General features: G+C 39.2%; 1 protein-coding gene across 1 annotated transcript in view; it reads left to right on the top strand.

Annotated features, from left to right (window-relative positions):
* LOC127659536 (gamma-aminobutyric acid receptor subunit alpha-2-like) overlaps positions 1-16,469 on the top strand; it is a 162,827-nt gene that overhangs the window by 86,916 nt on the left and 59,442 nt on the right. Inside the window, exons 6-7 of the mRNA XM_052149401.1 lie at positions 3,339-3,421; positions 3,926-4,069. Coding sequence (XP_052005361.1) covers positions 3,339-3,421; positions 3,926-4,069 — 227 coding nt within the window. The remainder of the gene's footprint in view (positions 1-3,338; positions 3,422-3,925; positions 4,070-16,469) is intronic.

The raw sequence follows: 16,469 nt of genomic DNA, 5'->3' as shown, positions 1-16,469 counted from the left end.
AGTGGATGACCAGATGCACAACAAAAAGACAAGTAAATCACAGTCTCCTCACAGGTCCTAAACTAGCAGCATTTAAATACAAAGATCTACATTGCTGCAAGAGGATTCTTGGACAAACAGAACATTTTAAGAATAAAACATTTATTTAAATATAATAGCCATTTGTAACATGCTAAATGTCTCTAAATCGTCTCTAAACTATATCATGTGCATTGTGACTGAAAGACATTCCTATTTCAGGTTTATTCTCATTCATGTATGTCCAAGTATTTTGGCTATTAAGTTAACATACTGTATAAAACTAATATAATGCATTATCATAGAGGAGGAAATTTATCAAGCAATTATTCAGATATGAAATGATATTATTAAACAAACTGTTATCAACCCCCACTGTTTTTTTTTACATATCGGGATATAATTATTAAGTAAATTGTAGCATTTGTTTACATTGTGTTTTGTGTTTTCTCATACCTTCATTATATATAACATCCATAACTTACTTACTTTTGGCCTCAAGCGAGTGAGGCTTTTCAGACAGATAAACAGCAGCACAGGGCAGGGAAGCACAGTACAGCGCCGTGAGTGAGAGTGTTACCCGCTAGGACAGTTTATCTTGAACAAGAGGGGTGAGAGGTTACGGAATTATTACAATCCCGGACTGATGTGGATTGATAGAAGTGGAGAGCCCGTATGTGCGCTCGATGTGCGAGGAACCGGACAGCGGGAAAAAAATGATGTTCAGTGAAAAGTCAAAAGAAGATCACAATGTATGTAATTGTAACTAAATCAGATATTATTAATAAAACATGGGAACTCATTGTGTGGACATTTTTTGCCCTCAAATTTTGAATTTTGGGGAGATTTTTGTCAATTTTGGTGTCATTTTTGCCCAGAGTCCCTGTTAATTTCCGACACTATTGATATTGTATCTTTCTAAGGTATTTAAAACGTTTATTTTAGACATATAGTAGCAAGTAAACAAGATATCCCCACATACATGTCAAAATGTACTCAAGTACAGTAGCGAAAGTCTTTGTAACTCGTTACTTTCCACCTCTGCTTTCACAGTATATTTTACAGTAGTATTTCTACAATTTATTACAAATAAAAGACAGCTGCTTACTGTGACATCACAGTGAACAGGATCAATGAATTGTTGTAATGTAGCAGTGCTGTGTTGTAGAATCACTATGATCATCTGTATTTTTTTATCTACAGTGTTTGTTATTGTCACAATCGTTGAGTTTTGTATGCTGAGTGTTGATATCTTGCATGCCTGAATGACAACTCATGATGAAAAGTGAATAAGAGATTAAAACCAAACTTATTATAGCCTAGCTTTGCAAACATCCCTTCCTCATTGTTCATTTAAAATGCAGTGTTTCCCATATATGTATTCTGGAGCGGTGCAGTGCTGCGTGCTTTATACACTGCAAAAGAGACCCCATCACAAATAAATACACAAACTCACAGTGACATCACCGCATAACACAAAGGTGTCAGACTCACTTCACTTCATGAGCTAATTTCTGAAATGAAGGATGGCAGAGTACCGGAACGTCTCTCCAATCAGTTAGCGCTTTCCTCGTGAACATTAATAAGCCTACCCCGTCATCATAACCGTATGTTTTGGAGCGCATTTTGCTCGCGTCAGAAGCGGAATGACAGCGGCTCAATGAATAGAGCAGTGCGAGCACAGATGTGCATTAACTCACAGAGAGCACACTTCATTATCAACAGTGCTAGAAACTACCCGGATCAATAATCAACACAGCGGAATGGAAAGAGCTGTGCGAGCATGGGGCAGATGCGTTTACTCACGGACTGGTCACAATCTCAACCGCACAGCACAGACTATTTTAAATGCGCTTGTGAACCAGTGAGATTGCGAAACCTGTTTGAATGTGGCACAGAATTGTCTGTTGCAAAACTCTTATGTCTCGGTGATGAAACTAGTTTAGATCAAACAACCCCACATTCAAACAACATTGACGAAGAAAATAGGAGAAAGCATCCATTAGAAGGCTTTTCATTTTTCAGATCACAATGCTAACAAAAATTTCCTATGGATTTACAGTAGTAACACTAACTGTATTAACTACGGTACTTGTGGCAGATAAGGTTTCTAAATGTATTTAGACTGCTGTTCTTCATTACAAAAATGCCAAAGTTCTTTATATACAATCCATAATTACTAACCATGGTCGTGAGGAGCCATGCATGGTTTTTCCCATGGTTACCATGGTCTTATTACAAATATCATTGTTAAGACTATGGATATTATGAATAACTATGATACATTTTTTATAATTATTATGGACAAGCTATCAGTTTTGCACCTGTGTAAAATCTGTTCTCTTGTGATGCTCTCCGATTGTAGGAAAATACAGAAATTTCAAGACATGACTGTAGTTTAATCAGTAGGAGCCTGATGAAAGGAGTCTTTAAAGGAGAACTTAGTCACACTGTCAGAATATTTGGATTTTTTAAATTAGGTGATACATTTTCCCCCCACAGATTTTACTGTTGTTAATTATATTATTTAAATCTTGGATTTAACCGACACACATTAATACAGTCAAATACTAAATTGACTATTTTCTCATTACATTACAGTACTATATAAATTGTGTTCTAAACAAAATTGAACCAACTGAGAGAAATTTAAATAGAATTCAACAAGATAAGGTCCCATCCAAAGAAAACACTAAACACCAACTTGAAACGAAAAACCATTTTTCCATAATGCATTGCAATGTTTTTATTTATTTTGTTCACAGTGATTTGTTGTGTTGTGACAGAAAATGACCTAGCCTGCATTGAGTTTACAGTAAAATATTAAAAACTGTATTTTATTGTAAGAAATTATGGTTAAATCTTGTAAAATCCTGGCAATTTTTTTACAGTGTACCAAACTACATTAAACTAGAGACTTTAAGCTTTTGACTTAAACATGTTTCAATGTAAAAACTTAATTAGGTGTCTTACCAGATGTAGTTTTTATTTCTGTTCTTTTAGCCTTGATGTGTAAGTGACAAGAGTATGAGATGCTAAATGAGATGTTTATCAAATCGCAGTTCAAATCATTTGCGATATTTGCTAATATAACCGCAATAGGATTTTTCAAACAATTTGTTCATTCCTATCATAAAGTCACACTTTTCAAAAGTAATTAATGTATATCCAAACAAAGGTAAAATAAGCATTTCCGCTTTTCTGTACAGTGTGCACGGATTTGGTTTCGGCCAAGAATTTTCCATTTTGGTGCATCACTAATACTAAATATGTAAATGCTTTAAGATTTCAGTGTTTTTCTGTGTGTATGTAAATGTCAGGTTGACAGTCCATGCCGAGTGTCCAATGCATCTCGAAGATTTTCCCATGGACTTCCACTCCTGTCCGCTCAAATTTGGCAGCTGTGAGTAACAATAGGTGGATTCATTCATTCATTCATTCATTCATCATCGAGTTCTCTTTAAACTGGTTCTTTTTAGTGTTGTTCAAGGCAAGCATCGCTATTACTATTGCCCATAATTAGGGTTGTGGATTGAACAAACACCTTCCTGAGTATTATTGTAAACTTTGGCACATAACTTGTCCTGCTTGGGCATGAATAATGCCTCAAATCAAAGACGTCCATTGATGGAGGGACAATTTTACATCTAGAGACCAGAATATCATAAGGACTTGGGGGTGGTGGTCTTTTGACTTGAACCATTAAGCAACCACCTGGAACACCATAGCAGTACCAGCAAAGTGTTACAAACTGCTCCTAACACCTTAGAAACCACAGGCATCCAACAATGTAGCATTGTTGTGGCGAGTTTCACACTGGCAAGCACCACTCATATTTTATTACGAGTTTGGTTTAAAATGTCAAACATTAATCTGGTGGGTTTAATTGTGTCCACACTTTCTACAGATGCCTACACATTAACGGAAGTGACGTACACCTGGACAAAGAATGCATCTAACTCTGTGGTGGTAGAGGAGGAGAGCTCTAGACTCAACCAATACGACCTACTGGGACAAACTGTGGGCAATGAAACCATTCGTTCCAGCACAGGTGAGTCAGATATTCCAGTCTGTTTTCTTAAAACACCAAAGCTGGCTTTGAAAGTCCTAGGCACTGAACGAACATGTCAGGTATATGAGGTTGAAGGATTGTCTGATGTCTTCGGGTGTCACACCAGATTTGTCCATCTCTCTATCACCTAAATCGGTCTGCGCTTCAACACAATCTCCAGGCAAGACTCAACAACGCTGCCTGACACGTCATCAAAATCTCTCTCTCATTCACACATCTCTTGTTTGCAGTGACATTTTTTGCATGTCGCCATTTGATAGCTCAGAAAGTGTACACATACTCAAGTTGGAGTGAGAGAGATGCCAGAGAACAGACAATATATTGTGAATGTACAAGAGCTTGAGGGAATTTACAACAATGAAAGACAAAAGACACATTCTGTCATTTCTACAACACACAAATTAATTATGTAGAATTATAAAATGTTATTAAATATTTCTGTAATAAGTAGTATATAGTATACGGTATAGTATATAGTTTCTATAATAAATAAATGTTTAATTATTATTATTATTATTAATATTATGTTTGCAAGAGATTAATTATAGAAATAACACCCATGCTGTGTATTGTCTACATTTAAATATAGCCTGCTGTATAATAGTGGTTGACTGATATGGTTTTTTAATGACTGATCCCAATACAACTATAAGGTGGGGTGGCCAACGGCCAACGGCCAACGGGAAATATGGTAAGTCATCAAAATGGCCTACTATGATTATTATTGTGAAATATGGAAAATAATTGTCTTTAAACATGCCTGACCATTAATTTATATTTATAAACAATACTACTCTACTTATAAATGTACATGAATATATTCAGGATTAACATACAAATAATAAGGGTTTACATATACTTATATAGATTTATAGTTATATATTCAGATTAAAATATATTTGGATTTAAAACTACATATTGGTATACTGATATATATATATATATCACAAACATAAACACTTATTGTAATGTAATGTGTCCGCTCGTGGCCAGAGCTCTTCTACCAATTGGAGCCTACAAGCAGAGCATAAAACAGCATAACGTTCCTGTCCCATAAACCCTCTATGGGCAGTAGTTTCGTAACATGCAAGTTGACTGTTATGCTCTCTGCTATGATAGAACCACAGAGGTTGTTATTTTTATTTTTTTTATTAAACTTTGGAATAATTATCTATCTATCTATCTATTTATCTGTCTGTCTGTCTATAGTATATGTATGCATATACTGAAACAGCAAGGTGTAGGGTGCTCCAGGTCAGCAGTGGTGAGTACCTACTGACAGTGGTTAGAGGAGGGACAAACCACAAACCAGCGACAGGGTGTTGGGCGCCCAAGGCTCATCGATATGCGAGGGCCACGAAGGCTATCCCGTCCGATCCAAACAGACAGAAGGTGTACTGTGGCACAAGTCACAGAAAATTTCAGTGATGGTTATGGAAGGAATGTGTCACAACACACAGTGCATCACTCCCTGCTGTGTATGGGGCTGTGTAGTCACAGATCAGTCTGAGTGCCCACGATGACCCCTGTCCACTGTCAAAAGCACCTAAGATGGGCACACGAGTATCAAAACTGGACTTTGGAGCTGTGGAAGAAGTTTGCCTGGTCCGATAAGTCCCATTTTCTTTTACATCACGTGGACAGCCATGTACGTGTGTGCCTTTACCTGGAGAAGTGATGGCACTAGGATGCACTGTGAGAAGACGACAAGCAAGTGGAGGGAGTGTGATGTTCTGTGCAATGTTCTGCTGCGAAACCCTGGGTCCGGCCATTCATGTGGATGTTAATTTGACATGTGCCAACTACCTACATATCGTCAGTATTGTTGTAAATAAATGAGTTTATCTGTAAATAAATGACAGTTTCACTCACTGGTAAAGGTTTAGACAAAAAGCTTAAATTTGCCCGTTTGCACAAGGCGGATGCAAAGCGGGTTGAAATGGACTCGAATGTTTGACATCGCTGATTTTGAGTGCGGTTTGGGTCAAACAGTAGGTGGGGATATTTTACCAAGATATGTGATGGTGGCTCACAGCCTCTGAATACCCATGGAACAAACTCTTTATAATTGCACTGATATTCAAGAGAGCGGTCGCTTCATTACTTTTGGGAATGTTGATTTTAATTGGCAACTAATGCAAATACCAACAGAATGTGTGTTTGCATTTAAAATTTTCATGAACTTTCATGAACTCCTTTGTGTTTTTGTTCTGTTGCACTCGTTCGTGTGGACACACATACAAACACTGTACAGATGCGCATCTCAATTATAAGCACAATCTTATTACACATAAATGCTGCATGTTCTTCATGTCTGTGTCTCTGTTACTTGATTTTAAAGTAACAGTTTTTGTTCAGATTTTTGGCCAATATTTTCTGCTTTCTTACTCTGTCAGCGCGAAAACCGACAGATTTTGTTTCTGTGCATCCCTACTACCAGCAGATGAATTGTGGACATGGGTGGGGAGTAACAGAATACATGTAATAGGATTACTTATTTAAAATACAACTGTTTTCCACTACAGTTTTAATTACAATCATTGGTATTTAGAATACAGTTACATTCAAAAAGTATTTTGATTACTGAAGAGATTACAGATCCCTGAGATCTGTGTGTTTCTGTAAGCGTATTCCATCATTACTGTAGAACATGCTTGATGACGATAGCTTCATCAAAGTGCCTAAGTTTCTTAATGCAGAACCAGAGAAAGATCAAATGTTGCTTGCATACTGTCAGTGTCATCTAGCTTAGAAGTTGAGACATCTGGATTGCAGCCATCACCATGACGATCGGCATCATGGTTGCAGTGGGAGATAGCGATGCACGCTCACTTTCAGTAATTAGCAGTGCAGATCTGTCATTGTTAGCAGCACAGGAGAGCTTGTGTGTGTGTGTGTGTGTGTGTGTGTGTGTGTGTGTGTGTGTGTGTGTGTGTGTGTGTAGCCAGACTTTTGACTTGGCATTGCAGCTTATTCTGGACAAGAACTACCAGACAGGGAGACTGACATGTCGCTATTATTTCGTTACATCATAGTAGGCTACTTTTTTCAGTGAAGGTTTGTTGTTGAAGAGCTCTTTAAAGCATGAAATGGAAAGCTATTTTTTTATTTGTTGCCACTATCCAGGCAAACTGGCAAATCCAGTGCCTAGCTTTTCCTCAAAAGCATTCATTGTATCAATACGTATATAACTTGGTTTCTTCTGTTTGCTAAGAACTAAGCTATCAGGCTAATCTGTTAGCTTGCTAACCCAAACTGAAAACACAAAGAAATTAAAATATTTAAATATATTTAAATAAACCAGCTCTTGAAACACAATCATGCTGTGTCTTTGTGTAAGAGGCTGTTTAGAAGATGATATTGTGCTAGGTTGATGACTATTTTCAGCAGATGTTTAACAGACGTTTTATTGCTCTTTTCAAATACATTTCATATAGCTGTGTCTCAGAGGACCATTTTCTATACGTGAAACATGTCTTCCTCTCTTTTGTCTTGCATTGGTCTTCAGGTCAGGGTGAGGTCAGCCTCCTTAATGACAATCTTTGTGTCAAGGGCTTGCTGTTTTATGTTGACTTCATCCCAAACTTTAGGGAGCTGCCTACCTAGACTGCATTTTTAGGCATCAGAAGCATGAAAAGATTGTACCAAACAGTACAAAAACAAGTCTTGCTGTTTAACAGTAAAAAAACCCGAATATTTTAATTTCTCTGATGATGCTAAGGTGTTGTGGGTGGTAGCCAGGGTGTTGCTGTGCAGTTTCTAAAGCTGTGTCTGTGTAATCACCCTCTATCCACTATTTAGTGTACTATTTTTGATGTGGGCCAATTTGTAGTAGTGCCCGAATTCATTCCCTACATCTGTTCACTCATTCTTACCCACAATGCAATCTGATTTTGAGTGTACATTCAATGGTCAATTGCCCATAATAACAGCCCCAGATCTCTGACGATACGTCAGCCTCCGAATCCATTCACTCATTTTGTTCACTCACTGCTGAGATATAGTGAACTCACTGCCAATCCCTATATAGGAACTAGTGAATGAGTGAACAATTTCAGACATATAGCATAAGTTATTAAGAGTTGTTTTTAGTGCATTGTTGTGTGGTTTCTAGGATGTGTGGGTGGTTGCTAGGGTGCTGTAGGGTGTTTTGGTTGTTGCTAGGTGCTTGCTTAAGTTTAAAAAGCCAATCAAGTATGATATTGTGATCTCTTGCTAAATATTTTGAAACTATTCATAACTTAAAGAAGTTAATAGTTGTTTAAATAAATACTAAACAATAGTAGTGAACATGATTTTATCATTTGCTCACCCTTACAAAAAAGTCTAAACTAGCCGCAAACTTGCAGCAAATTTGCCGCTCATTATTTTCACATGCAAATTAGCTTTTGATGTGCCACAAATGTTTGCCAGAAGTTTTCAGCGCTTTGCCAGTAGTGGTGAACCACCAGCAAACATTTGGCAACAATGGACAATTTGCCACAAGTTTGAAGCAAATCTCATTTGCATGTGAGAATTATCAATTTGCCATGAATTATCAGTTTTCGTAAGGGTATGCCTTCCCAGATGTGTATGACTTTCTTTCTTCAGCAGAACACAAATTAAGATTTTTAGAAGAATGTCTCAGCTCTTTTGGTCCATACAATGCAAGGAAATGGTTGCCAAAATTTCAGTGGTTAAATCAATGTCTTCAAAAGTGATATGATGTGTGGGTGAGAAAATGATAATACATTATTACTATAATTTGTTCTCCCTGCTCAGTTAATCTCCACTTTCACTTTCATTTTCACATTCTTCTTCTTGTGTTTTTGGGGATTCACATTCTAATGGGCAGGGAGAAGAATTTGACTATCTGTTTCTCACCCAAACCTATCATATCAGAAGATGTGGAGAAAAGACTGGAGTCGTATTTGGTTACTTTTATGCTGCCTTTATGTGCTTTTTGGAGCATCAATGTTTTGGCACCCATTCACTTGCATTGTATGGACCTACAGAGCTTAGATATTCTTCTAAAAATCTTCATGTGTGTTCTGCAGAAGAAAGAAAGTCAAACAAATCTGGGAAGGCATAAGGGTGAGTAAATGATAATACAGTCAAGCTACTCTTTTAAAAAGAATAAAAATACTCTTTTACTCAACTCTTGTGATGGCAGACTTCAAATATATTACCTGACAGTTATGTATGTATTTAATTAGCGTGACACTGCATTATGATAATTAACCATGGTTAACCATACAGTCATGGTTACTACAACATTACTATGGTAAAATCATGTTTACTATCAGAGCTGGGTAGATTAGTTCTGAATTGAAATCTGGTACTGATTATTGATTTTTGAAACATTGATGGATAATTCCAAATGCTGTAATTTTGACAGAAAAACACACAAGAAAATTATTTTAACCTAATGCATCGGTTTTGACTTCACTTTCTCCCTCTCACACTTCCACTGTGTGTGTGTGCACTGTTTATTCCCTTGTATTAAAGGTGCACTCAGATTTTTTCTTCTGAAGATTTGAATAGTAATTTTGTAACATAATCATAAAATTGTAACGGATTCACCGGAGTCCCTCTCTCACGCCATATTTAGTATACTTGTTATTGTTCCCCTCGTCAGAGTTTAGTGTTCCCCATTGGTTCCTCCATTTGTTCCCCAGCATTTGGGTTCTACTGTTCTGTTTACGTTTCCTGTAAAGACTAAAAGACTTTGAGTTTTCCCTTCATCTGTATATTGTTATATTTCCCTGTTTGGAGTTTACTCACCTGCTATTCGTTGCATACCTGTGTCTGGATAGCCTCACCTGTTGGTTACTCCTCTTGTCCATTCCCTCTGTAAATAAACCATGCAATTGTGTCCATCCCTCTGCCTCCATGAGTTTCTCCTCGACAAAAATCTTGAACACTCACATGAGATGAAGACTCCAGTCATACCAGTAACCTTATAAAAGCAGTTTTATTCTACATGGGGAGGTTTCCCTCATGGGGGTTGCCATGTTGAGATCACATGGCCAGCAAAATACTACTTGCTTAATCTTAGTAATCATTCTGTTAATTGGACACTTTGACTCGTTTATTTATTTTAAGCAATAGTGGGTTTTTTCTTTTGCTGTTGGAACAAATAGCTAAGCAAAAATAATATTTTGCTATAGTCTCCCTTCATCCCCTATAGAAATTGACCCTCCTATAGGTTGGCACAGTGCTTCCGGAAGTATATTTCCCATAAATGTTTTCCTATTGACTTTTCAAAAAATCTTTCATAAAAGAAGTGAATCACAACTTTACAAACTTTGATTTGAAGCAGAAAAGTATTTGAAAATCGGACGAAAAGACAAAGATACAAGATTGTGTACTTACCGTTTTTCATGAGGGCATGGACTACAATCCCATGAAGCATTAAGAATGACGTAATCAGATAAATTGATGGAATTATTTAAAACTATTGACTTTAGGTAGATGATTATAAGTATAGAAACAATATATTTCACGTTTATTGTAAAATATTCCAGTATATACTAATAAATAAGTAGTTTGAGTTTGAAGGAAGACCGACTCTCTGATTGGTGGATCATGGGTAGTGTAGTTGTTGACCAGGAATTCCACTATTAAATGTGATTTTTATACAATGAAGTTGAAATGATGATGATTGATGGCTTCAACAGAAGCATAAACCATGATTAGCAACCTCGGAGTGCATGGTACATATGTCTTTAGAGGTTTCTAAGTTATTTATATGTTTATATTAAAAATCAGTTAATCTGTTATGATGAGCAGGAAGGCAGACGAGGGGCGAGGATCTAAGTGCAGGGTTAGCTTTATTGGAAGGGTTGAAAACTAAACAAACAAAACCAAAACAAAGGAAACACCCGCAATGGGGAAACACAACAAAAACACGGAAAACATACAATGGGAAACTGGCAGGATAAACATAAAGAACCATGAAAACAAGCATCCATATACATCGTCAATCGACAGGGGAATGGAGAAACAGCAGGGTTTAAATACACAGGAGACATGATGATGACAAACGATGATCAGGTGAGCACAATGACACAGGGCTGGCAGTGATGAGGGCCGGGAATCATGGGAAGTGTCGTTTTTTACAAAGGGAATAGGAGTTTGAGACAAAGACTAGTGAAACACAGGGCAGACAACAAGGGAATCGTGACATAAATGACACAGGGCTGGCAGTGATGAGGGCCGGGAATCATGGGTAGTGTAGTTTTTTACAAAGGGAATAGGAGTTTGAGACAAAGACTAGTGAAACACAGGGCAGACAACAAGGGAATCGTGACATAATCCATGGAAAATATTACCAGACTGTTGTGCTCTATAGTGTACTTCTATGTTACAAAAGCAAATGTGAAAAGGATCTGTTTCATTGTTGTTACCGTGAGATCGTCTCCGGTTACTTAACTGTAACCCCTGTTCCCTGATAAAAGCTACACTTTGATGCTGTGCTGATTTAGCGCTTTGGGAACAACTTTAGGTATGACCAGCTGTGAATATGTGTGCAACACATCAATGAAATTGACCAGAATTTATAGCCTCCGCTGGTGACATCATTGGATGCACCTGTGGCAGGGCTATAAATAGATGAGTTTCCACACTGCCAGGTTCTCTGAGATAGGTATTAATTTTGACACATCTGGTGAGGGGATGTTGAGTGTTCTGTGTCCTGAACTAAGGCAGGAAGCAATGGTATACCCAATGTTTCGCTGGAAGTGTCTAACTTCTGAAACACCAGAGGCGGTGGGAATGGAGAGGTTTCGTGGGGGTATAGGGAGGGTCGAAGTTGATGATACACGCACCCCATCCCGAGGGGGCTACCCCCACAAGGCTGGGCGCAAGACCTTCAGGGTTTTCCTCTTAGAAATGACTGCCCTGAGGTCTTGCTTTGGGGGCTGCTGAGGGTGACGAGGCAGTCCCCAGTCTCTATGAGGGGGAGCACGACTCACCACACTTTGTTTCTGAGCCTCCCTTCTAGAAGGACCTGGACAGGGCTGGGTGGCCGACGGCCCCTCCCCCTGAGTGCAGCGAGGAAGGAATTGCCCAAAGTCTTCCTCGTGACTTTCGCCTCCTGGAACCTGGTGAAAACTACATTCATAGCATCATCAAATAAGCCAGAAGGCGAAACCGGGGCATCGAGAAGGAAAACTTGGTCCTTGTCTCTGATGCCTGACTAAAGCCGACATAGAGCCAATGGTGCGGGCAGTCTGCTTGGTCGCGCGGAGAGACAGATCCATGGCTCGACGAAGCTCAGAGAAAGCCTCTTCATCGACCGTGGTGCCCACACTCAGGTCCTTCAACAGATCAGCCTGGTACGCCTGTAAAACTGCCATAGTGTGCAGAGCAGCATCAGCCTGACCTGCTGTCTTATAAGCCTTCCCCACAAGCGTGGAGGTGGTCCTGCATGGCTTTGTGGGGAGAGTGGGTCTCTTTAGTGATGATGCCGAGCCAGGTTAGAGATAACCCGCAAGTGTCTCTTCTACTGGCGGCATCACTGAATACCCCTGTGCCTCGGCACCCATGATAGTCGAATATGTCTACGTCGAGGGCATGAAGACACTGGAATTATAAGGTTTCCTCCATGAACGAGAGAGCTCGTCATGGAGGTAATCAAAGAAAGGAAGGGACTGATATAGTGTTCCCTTCCCTTTTATTTAAAATTTTTGGCCACCAGACAGAAATATGTCTTCTAGTTTGGAGCATTTGGGGGTCTCTTGTTCATGTTGCCAGTCTAACTGTAGTCTGGCCACAGCCCGAGTAACCACCTTGAGTAATTCCTCAGCCACTTTATTATTGTGCGTGGAATGTTCAGAGGTTCAGCGTCCCCTCGTGAACCGAAGAGGTGCCGAAGAGCACTTCAGGCTTATGAGAAGGATCAGCTGGATCTGGGGAGAGAGCAAGCGTAAGGGACGGACCCTCCATGACGACCCGTCTCTCGCTCCTCAGCCAGATCTATGTGAGAGCCCCACAATGAAAGAGAGGGCGCTGGCTCTTGAAAGTAAGCGAGACGAGTGTGAAGCATTTTGACTGTAAACAGATCGCAATTCTTGCACCCGCCCTGCCCCAATGCAAGAGCAGCATGCTCTTCCCCCAAACACACAAAACAAAAGTGGTGTGTGTCCATTTCAGCCAAAGAGCATAAACATGGGAACACACACCACTTTCTTTGTTTATCAGTCATTCTTTTTCTTCTTTTTTTTAAGAAAAGGGCATGAGAAATGTTTCTGCGCACAATTCTAACTCCTAACAGAGGAAAGTAGAAAGTTCTGACAGCTTGAGAAGCACAACACACACAGAATGATCTGAAGACAAAAGATCTGACGAGGCACCTGTGACGCATCTATTTATAGCCCTGCTACAGGTGCATCCAATGATGTCACCAGCAGAGGCTATAAATTCTGGTCAATTTCATTGATGTGTTGCACACATATTCACAGCTAGTCAACCCTAAAGTTGTTCCCAAAGCGCTAAATCAGCGCAGCATCAAAGTGTAGCTTTTTGACAGGGAACAATTTGAATGGTGGACATGGTGAGAAATGTTGATTATAAATATATTTCATTCGGTACAGAAAGTGTATTTATGTTCAAAATATGACTAGACTTAAAATTAAAAGTTAGCAATGCAAAACTATATTAAGCATGGAATTAATTTTGAAGACTTCATCTGCCATATTGGCTATTTATTTTTATTTTTTTCATTGAGTACGGTGGTGCCAACGGTCAAAGAAAATTGTACATTTGTAATGTAATGGTACATTGTGAATTTGTGAATTTTAGGCCTGGAAATGAAATTTCTGAGGTGAATATACTTTTTTTCTCTTATCTTAAGATAAAATATATCTTATCTTAAATATCTAAGCTGTTGTATAGAATACATCTTGTAAGCAAATCAAACTAATTTCTGATTTGTGTGCAAATTACAATTTTGAGTGAATAAATAGGTCAAAGCCATTAACAAATCGGTCTGAATGATTCATTAGTGAATTGATCTGAATAAAAAATAAAAACATTATTTTTTTTACCTGCATCCAGTAAACCCAAATGACTGGAATGGCCATTGAAAAGTAATGTTAATTGGTCAAAAAGGGTGGGAACCCTGATTCTGCTTTTGCCTTGTGCTTGAAATATACATGCAATAATTCCTTAGGCCACATTCACACTAATCTGATTTCATTGAAAATTTCATTTTCAGTTTTCTAGCATCATTGTTTAAAAAGTACAGTATGTAGAGCATTTTTGAAGCACTCAGTTTTTGGAGGAGGGAAACGCTGTTCTAGTGTGGATGTGAAGTGTAAACAGGTTGCCAGTTCACTAGGTTTGGAACGGGGCTATTATCGTACTCCACAGGCATCTCTGTTAAATACTTACACATTATTTGTATTATTCAGTAGAGACATATTCACACACATACAGTGCACTCTCTTCTACTATACACATTTACATTTCATCATCCTGTTCTTCTGGTGGACTACAGTTAATTAAATTAAGCAGATGTGGTGCTCAGAATGCTCAGCCTCATCTGTATTTATTTTTCCCACAGCCATTCCCTGCTGACAAAAACAGCGCTTACAAAAAGAGGAAACAAACGCAATTCAACAAGAAAGCAAAGAGTGGTTTTTACAGGATTAGAGCTGGCAAAAAAATTCCTTTCTGTGCTTCCTCTGCAGAATGGAAAGGAAAGGAGATCCCCCCACACCCCCCCTCTGCCAAGTGGCATCAAAACGGCATCCTCCACCACCATGCAAAGGAGCCAGATAGATTTCTCTCCTCTGTTGCCATAGGCAACCTATGTCTTCCTCCATCACTCGCTTGTGCCCCCCTCTCTTTCCTTGTGGGCTGCTCGCCTCTCTGCTTCCAGTCGGTTTACCACATTTGTGTGTCTCTGTAAGAGTTTGGGATAATACTGTGTGAAAATGAGGTTAAAAATGCTTATATCAAGGAGATTTTCTATTCTGCATGTCTCCGTCTTTCCCCATTTTACTCCATAAAAAACTGCCTCTGTAGAGTCAGTTCACAATGACCTGATCTTCTCATCCAGGGTTGAGGTGTAATTGTGGGGTTCCTGTAAGAGCTTCCATTATAATTACGTTTATCTGTTCTCCTTCTGCTTTGTGAGATCAGCTTGTTGAGAATATTCTCTGTCTTAATACGCGTTTCATAATCCTGCTCTTTTATGTTCTATTGGCAAGAAATGGCAAGGCTTTGGGGGGCTCCAGGTCAACAGTGGTTACTGACAGTGGTCCGAGGAGGGACAAACCACAAACTGGCAACAGGGTCCTGGGCACCCAACGCACATCGATGCACGAGGGTGACGAAAGCTATCCCATCTGGTCCGAACCAACAAAATGTCTACTGTGACACAAGTAACAGAAAATTGTAATGATGGTTACGGGAGAAACGTGTCAACACACAGTGCATCGCACCCTGCTGCGTATGGGGCGGCGTCGCCGCAGACCATATGACCATAGTAGAGTGTCAATGATGACCCCTGTCCACCATCAAAAGTGCATACAATGGGCACGTTAGCATCAGAAACTGGAGTGGAAGAAGGTCGCCTGCTCTGATGAGTCCCGTTTTCTTTGAGAAGTGATGGCACCAGGATGCACTATAGAAAGATGACAAGCTGGTGGATGGAGTGAGATGCTCTGGGCAATGTTCTGCTGGGAAACCCTGGGTCCAGCCATCCATGTGGATGTTAATTTTACACATGCCACCTACCTAAACATTGTTGCAGTCCAGGTACATTCCTTCATAGCAATGGTATTACCTGATGGCGTTGGCCTCTTTCAGCAGGATAATGCTCCCTGCCACACTGCACACATTGTTTGTGAATGGTTTGAGAAACATGATGAAGAGTTCAAGGTGTTGCCCTGGCCTCCAAATTCCCCAGATCTCAATCTGATTGATGTGCTGGACCAACAAGTCCGATTCACGGCAGATCAACATCACATCTAACAGAACTTGAAGGATCTGCTGCTAATGGCTTGGTGCCAGATACCACAGCACACCTTCAGGGGCCTTGTAGAGACCAATGCTTGGCGGGTTGGCGCTGTTTTGACGGCACATGGAGGAGAACAGCATATTAGGTCATAATGTTTTGGCTAATTGGTTTACAATTACAATTTATATTGTATTTAACCATTTATATAAATACCATATATATACTGTATATAAACAGATAGAAAATGGTCCTCAAATTTAATTGGATGTGTTGTGGCAAAAACAATCATTAAACAAATATGCATCAAGAATAAGAGACATCAAGGTCCAAATTATATTTTAAAAGATAGTTTATTCTTTTAAAAGAGGTTTGTTCACAAAAATACTGCAACAGCTACCTCGCAGTAGGAACAAAAAAACCCTAACTCACACA

Source organism: Xyrauchen texanus, chromosome 19 (assembly GCF_025860055.1).
Source record: "Xyrauchen texanus isolate HMW12.3.18 chromosome 19, RBS_HiC_50CHRs, whole genome shotgun sequence".
Lineage (NCBI taxonomy): Eukaryota > Metazoa > Chordata > Actinopteri > Cypriniformes > Catostomidae > Xyrauchen > Xyrauchen texanus.
This window is presented reverse-complemented; position numbering and strand designations above follow the sequence as displayed.